At 51.6% G+C, this 6,068-nt stretch overlaps 2 protein-coding genes across 2 annotated transcripts in view; both read right to left on the reverse strand.

The window, feature by feature from the left end:
* Window positions 1-375: 375 nt before the first annotated feature.
* Window positions 376-4,493, reverse strand: VTJ04DRAFT_9136 (uncharacterized protein; the record flags this gene model as incomplete). The annotated part of the gene is made up of 5 exons (XM_069367650.1): window positions 376-948; window positions 2,772-3,764; window positions 3,823-4,064; window positions 4,247-4,374; window positions 4,429-4,493. The coding sequence occupies 5 exons, from the start codon at window positions 4,491-4,493 to the stop codon at window positions 376-378; spliced, it is 2,001 nt and encodes a 666-aa protein (XP_069215957.1).
* Window positions 4,494-5,894: 1,401 nt separating this feature from the next.
* Window positions 5,895-6,068, reverse strand: part of VTJ04DRAFT_9137 (uncharacterized protein) — a gene marked incomplete at both ends in the record, with an annotated part of 813 nt that continues 639 nt past the window's right edge. Inside the window, one exon of the mRNA XM_069367651.1 lies at window positions 5,895-5,977. Within this exon, the coding sequence (XP_069215958.1) occupies window positions 5,895-5,977 (83 nt within the window). The remainder of the gene's footprint in view (window positions 5,978-6,068) is intronic.

The following is a 6,068-nucleotide window of genomic DNA, read 5'->3' on the forward strand; positions in this document are numbered from 1 at the left end:
TCATTCCGTCGAACGACACCTCCAATCTGGTCAGCTGGGGTGCGGGGGGGTCGATAAGGCTGGGATAGAGCCAACGTCTGTTGGACAGCGCCACATGCAGAGAGCACAACGAGCTATCCTGCCTGGAGAAGCTCGCCTTAGATCAACCACGTACATAGTAATTATCAATCATCCGATACATATTGACCAACTAGAGCCAAGGTCGTTTGTCTTGTTCTCACCAATATTCCGTACTCCAACATAACCAACTCCGGTGCCAAACTGATGAATTGATCCAACCCAGCCATTGACCCAGTTTGATTCCAGCATTATCCGCCAAATCCAACAACACAAGTCCGCTCGCGCTCGTCGCAAAATCGAGAGCATATTTTACATTTACATATATTCACAGACGTCGATCGTGCCGCCGGGGTCACCACCGCCGGTATCAGCAAAGGGGAACCCACCGCCCGTGATATCGCCAGCGGGAGCGACAGGAGCGGCATCGAGGATGGGTATCTCACCACCCGTGACATCAACATCAGAGAAGCCACCACCAGCAGTGTCGCCACCAGCACTTTGGGCCGCACCATCTGTTGTTGCTGCTTGGGCCCCAGCCATTGCAGGGCCAGCGTTATCGTCTAACATGGTTGCCGCAGCATGTGCTACCAGATGGAAAGCTGCCTTGGTGGCGAGTCCCTGAAATACTCTTCTAGGCTGTCCCGCGGCGTTTCTTGCCGGGGGGGCGCCCAAATTACTGGACCAAAGGGGGCCTGTAGCGAACCCGGTTACTAAGGGGATGATGGATTTCAAAAGGGGGGGAATGGATAGCTGGGTAACAGTACCACCATAGCTGCGCAGGACGGACTGGATTGTGCTCTTGGAAGGTTCTTGGATCTGGACATAGACAGATCCGTCTGCCAGGGCGAGGAAGTATTCCTCTGAATTCCACGGGTTGAGCGCCAAAAACTGCCCTCGTCAGCATTACAATAACTAAACATGGAAAAGACCTCGGTACCTGAATAGGTAATAGCGATCCAGGGGCTTGACTTACTCCTCCATGAATCTTTTCCGGGGCTGTCTCATCCAACCTGTCCAATAATACCTCCAATGATTTGTAATAGTCACGGAGGTCCCACGTAATCCCGTTCTCTGAAAAAGCCGCGATTGCTCCGCCAGCCCCCAAAGCGACATGGCGGACTTTGGGTTTATGTCGGATTACCTCCCAGGCAGGGGAGTCATCAATCCCTGTGCCATGGATGAAGCAATAATCTGGTGCGCAGAAGACGTAGCTGTCTCCATGCCCCAAGGTCAAAGAAAGGTTGGGATGACTACCATCCTTGGTCATCCTGGCGATGAGCTTCATGAGCGGAGGAAACTTGGATTCAAATTCAGGAGTGCACTCTACAAGATAGTTTCGATATAGGTAAGAGACTGGTATTGATAAAATAGAAGAATGCACTAATTAGTCGTTGGACTCTGTATCATACCTACCTTTGTCGAGACCAGCGTCTGGATCTCTCCCCTCGTACATGAAGTGGGCGTAGTTGTTCTCACCAACAACAGCCCAGTGAAGCCTTTTGGCTTTTCTCACGGCATCGGGCAAGGAGATTGGAATCCCGGCGCTTCGAGCGCTTATGTTAGCCCGTGGTCATCACAACCGGGTGATGTTTGTAATTTCATGGAGCAAGAAACGCACTAGCTCAACTTGTTTGGAGTACACAGGATATAACTCCCTGGCGTCGGGCCAAAGGAGAAATAAGTGTTGAGATTTCTGGACATGGACTGAGTTGAGGGGTTTGTGACGACAAGACGGTTCAGGTGGTACGAGAATCCTGTTTGGTTTCTGTGAGCGTCGGCGATTGAGGAAACCGGACAGTTCCACCAAGAGATAGAACATTCTACCTCCAATCTGGAGTTCCTCGGAGAGATAAATAGCTCGATTCCAACAGGATAATCCAGCCTTGTGGCGGTTTTGACATCGATGTCAAAACAGAGCATACCACTCTCATCCCATTGAGTCGAATGATCAGCTCCAGGCCAGCATCTTGCCCTACAAGGCTCAAGGCGCGAAGTGTAGGGCTATTAGCTTGGACATCGAGAGACTTGGTCTCACGACAAGTCCTCAAGCGAACCTGTTTCGGAGAAGTTGGTATTAGTGGCAAGAAACGATTATTGGAGCAATCATCGGTTGTGGCACCCTCCATTCAGCCTTGGTGCAGAATGCAGGTAGTGTGCCTTCAGCTGCGATCAGCCCACTTCCATCCAACGCGCCACACGGACTCTAAAGTTAGAGCTTCTGACTACACAATGTGGTGTGTTGGCTCAATCTCGATCTCCTCGAGGCTTGGGTAAAGTTGGCAGACTTGCTTTCAATGTCCATCCTCACACCATTCCATCGGCGGTTCTTCCATCACCACGAGGCACCATTAATATCAAGAGGCTTACAGCCAGAAGACGGCGACCGATGGAAATCTTTTCAACTACCTACTCATCCTAAAGTCTCGCTCTCTCGGAAGAATCCTCGTATGGGGTACCTGGCCAACAGGTAGCAGGAGGAGATCCCTGGGACGAGCCAAATCATATCAAGCTTGTGCTTCAACAAAGTCAACATGACCCATGAAGTTGACCTGATTGTTTCCAACCGTCAAGAATTGATCCTCTATCTTGCCATAACGCCTATCAAACTCATCCAATATTGCCTACCCTTTTAGCATCAGTAAGATCCAGGACCAAGCGCCCGAACACAGATATCCCTCGACCATTTACATGACAGTACAACAGCAACACACCACGCTCGCCATGTTCGTCACGTTCTCGACATTTTCGATGATATTCTGGATGTCCACACTACCGGTGACATCCATAGCGCCGCTGACATCAACAGAGGGCACCTCACCACCAGCGACATCGCCGACCGAGAACTCAGCAGCAGCATCACCAACTGGGTTCTCCCCACCAGCAGCATCGCCGAGAGCAGGTTCACCGCCGCCGATAGGGACGTCACCATCGGTGACAACGATCGTGGGAACCTCACCAGCCACGACATCTGCCATGGGGACCTCACCGCCGGTAACCGCGCCCATGGGCACCTCACCGCCAGTGACATAACCGCTTGGGACCTCGCCACCCGTGACAACGCCCATAGGAGGCTCACTACCCGTGACGTAGCCGACTGTCAGCTGGCCATCGGTCACATCACCAGGAGGAGGCTGACCACCCGTGACATACCCGACCGGGACCTGACCACCGGCCACATCTCCAGGAGGCTGACCACCGGTATAATAGTCCACATTATAGTTAGCGACGACATAACCACCAGTGGTGGGATTACCACCGGACGCCGTCTGGAGTGCGCTATCTATCGTCGCTTGGGTCTCAGCCAGCGTGTTTTCGAGCTCTTGGCCAAGCACATGCTCAGCAACGCTTGCCGTGACATGCGCAATGGTCGCACCACCGCCGACTCCCGCGGTTGCTTTTGCTTGCGTGGGTTTCACGTGGATGTCCAAGTTGCCGGATCGGGGAGGAAGAGGTGGCGATGGTGCTGGGACAATGTCCGAGTTGTTAGGCTGGGGCGGGGGAGGCGGGGGAGGTGAGACAACGTCCCGTTTGCCGGGCTGGGGAGGAAGGGGAGGGGCGGATCGGGCGGCGTCCAACCCGCCGTGCTGTGGGAGGAGTGGAGGGGAAGCTGGGGCGCTTCCCAAGCTTCTTGGCTGTTGAAGAAGTCGAGGGGAGGTCAGGGCAAGGAAGTACTCCTCTGGGTGCCATGGGTTAAGCGCGAGAAACTGTTAATACTGTCAGGATCCCATGATTACCAGACTCCCAAGCAACGGGGGCTCTTACTCCTTTCACAACCCTGCCTGAATTTTCCGCCACGAGCTGGCGCAACAGCTCCTCCAAGCCAGTGTAACAGCCATGGAAGTTCCACAGCACGCTCGACTCGGAAAAGATCATGTAAGCGCCGGCGTATCCCAAGGCAACATGATGGACTCTCCTCTGGTTCCTGGATGACACCCAGAATTCTTCGTCTAGACCCATGGCGGCGAAGTCGTCCATGTCGGGCAAGCAAAGGACAAAGGCCTCTCCTTGGCCAGGGTGAGTGAGACATTGTTATGATCGGGATACGGTTTCCAATCGTTGCTGGTGGCCTCGTTGATTTGCGCGAATCTGGCTTGGAACCCCGCGGTGTTACCTGTAAGCATCCCCAAGCAAGTCACGTTAGTGTGCGGGATCGGTTAGCAGCTTGGTTCATAGGAATATGGCCTACCTCTCAGGAAGTACCCCGGCCTAGAGGTCTCAAAAGCCCAGCTTGCATAGTTGTACTCACCCCATACGGCCCAGTGCAGCTTTTTGGCATCCCTAAACTGTTCTGATACAAGTTTGGGAATCTTGTAGCTTTGAACGTGTCAGTCTTTTAAGTTGCATCACCAGCCAGGGAACAATGCATACTAGCTGACTGTGTACGGGGTGCTCGGGATATAGCTCCCAGGCTCAGGGCCAAACGAAAAATACATGCTGGAATTCATCAATCGTGACTGATCTGGGATATATGGTGACAAGATTACACTATCCTCAATAGGCATAAGAAGGCACTGACATATTCACTTTCTGAGATCGTGTTGTAGGGGGGGAACCTGGCTAGTTCCCTTCCCCCACCCTCCCCCCCCCCCCCCCCAACGGAGAGAAAGCATTCCACCTCGAAGCAGAAGCAGCTCGCAGACATAAATACCAAGGTTGAGCACAACGAGGAGATTAAGATTCAGCCTTGTGGCAGTTCTGACACCCAAAGCAGAACAAAACATACCATTGTCGTCCCATCTCGTTGAATGATCAACTGCAAACCAGCTACTTGGGGCGAAAGGCTGAAGGGCGCAGAGCCAACCCCGCGAGGTCATGGGAGATCAAGTCTGACGAGAACTTTCTGCAGTGAACCAGCTTCAAAGAAGCATTCCAATAGCAAAAAGGTAAAGTCCTGGTGTGGCTCTCGGTTGTGGTCCTTGAAAGCTGGTTCTGCATGGCGCAGGTGTTGTGGCTTCGACTGTGATCAACCCATGTATCCTCTTCTTCCACCTTTTGCACCATACCAACTTAGAATCCTTATTATTTTTTATAGGGCTTTGGCTCCATACTTCATTGATCGAGGCTAACAGGAATTCCTGTACCTCAGCTCTTTTATGCCCTTGGTAGTCCTCCCTTCAACACCAGGCGAACTTGAGTCCCGGGGGGCTTCCAACCAATATTTATTTTAGGTTCTGACAATTGTTTAAGGACTCAATATGGAGTCTCAGCCTCGGACAGAAACTTCTTGGCAAGTGAAACTGAGCCAGCCGACCGGAGGCACTGAATCCTGGTAATGACTTTAGCCCCTTTGCAATAGAACCTTCTGAGACAATATTACACCAAGACTTATCATACGTCACGAGCCCGTATGATCTGGGAAGTCAAACTCAACACAACAAGCCCAATATTTCCCAGCCATATCTCGTAGGGACTAACTAAACAGTGCCTTGACACCTCAACACAGTTCATCCACCACCCCCGAACCCTCCCGATCCGCACGAGTCATGCCAACTTTCTCTCGCCTCAAAAACAACCCCTTGAATCCAATCATGAGACTAAAAAACACTGTTAACAATTGAGTCAAACAAACTTCCATCCCATGTTTGGCCGAAAAGGCTCAAGCAATAAGATGAAAGATACCACGAGTCATCCCAATCTTTCCTGGGGGTCCGTCCGGTTTGACAAAGTTATCATCAATTACCATCAAGCAACTCACCACTCTGGAGACAAGACCCACTAGGCTATTTGTATTCTAACTTCACATCACATTCATCACGATACAAGCATGCTTCGCATACCCCCATCAAGTGACACACAAGAGTAAAGTATTTACTTCATTCCGCTCAGTACGCTAACTAAAACCCCCATACCCTCTCCTCCACAACCAAGACCCTGGGATCATAACCCTCACTCCCAGGCAGTACAGCCCCAAGAACAACTAACAAACCAACCAACAAGCAAACACCCCAAGTACCCATAGGTAGATAGATAGGCAGAAACAGCGCGGTAAAAGCTTCATTCTTTTTTTT

This window comes from Mycothermus thermophilus (assembly GCF_041956435.1).
Source record: "Mycothermus thermophilus strain CBS 625.91 unplaced genomic scaffold VTJ04scaffold_6, whole genome shotgun sequence".
In the NCBI taxonomy this organism is placed as follows: domain Eukaryota; kingdom Fungi; phylum Ascomycota; class Sordariomycetes; order Sordariales; family Chaetomiaceae; genus Mycothermus; species Mycothermus thermophilus.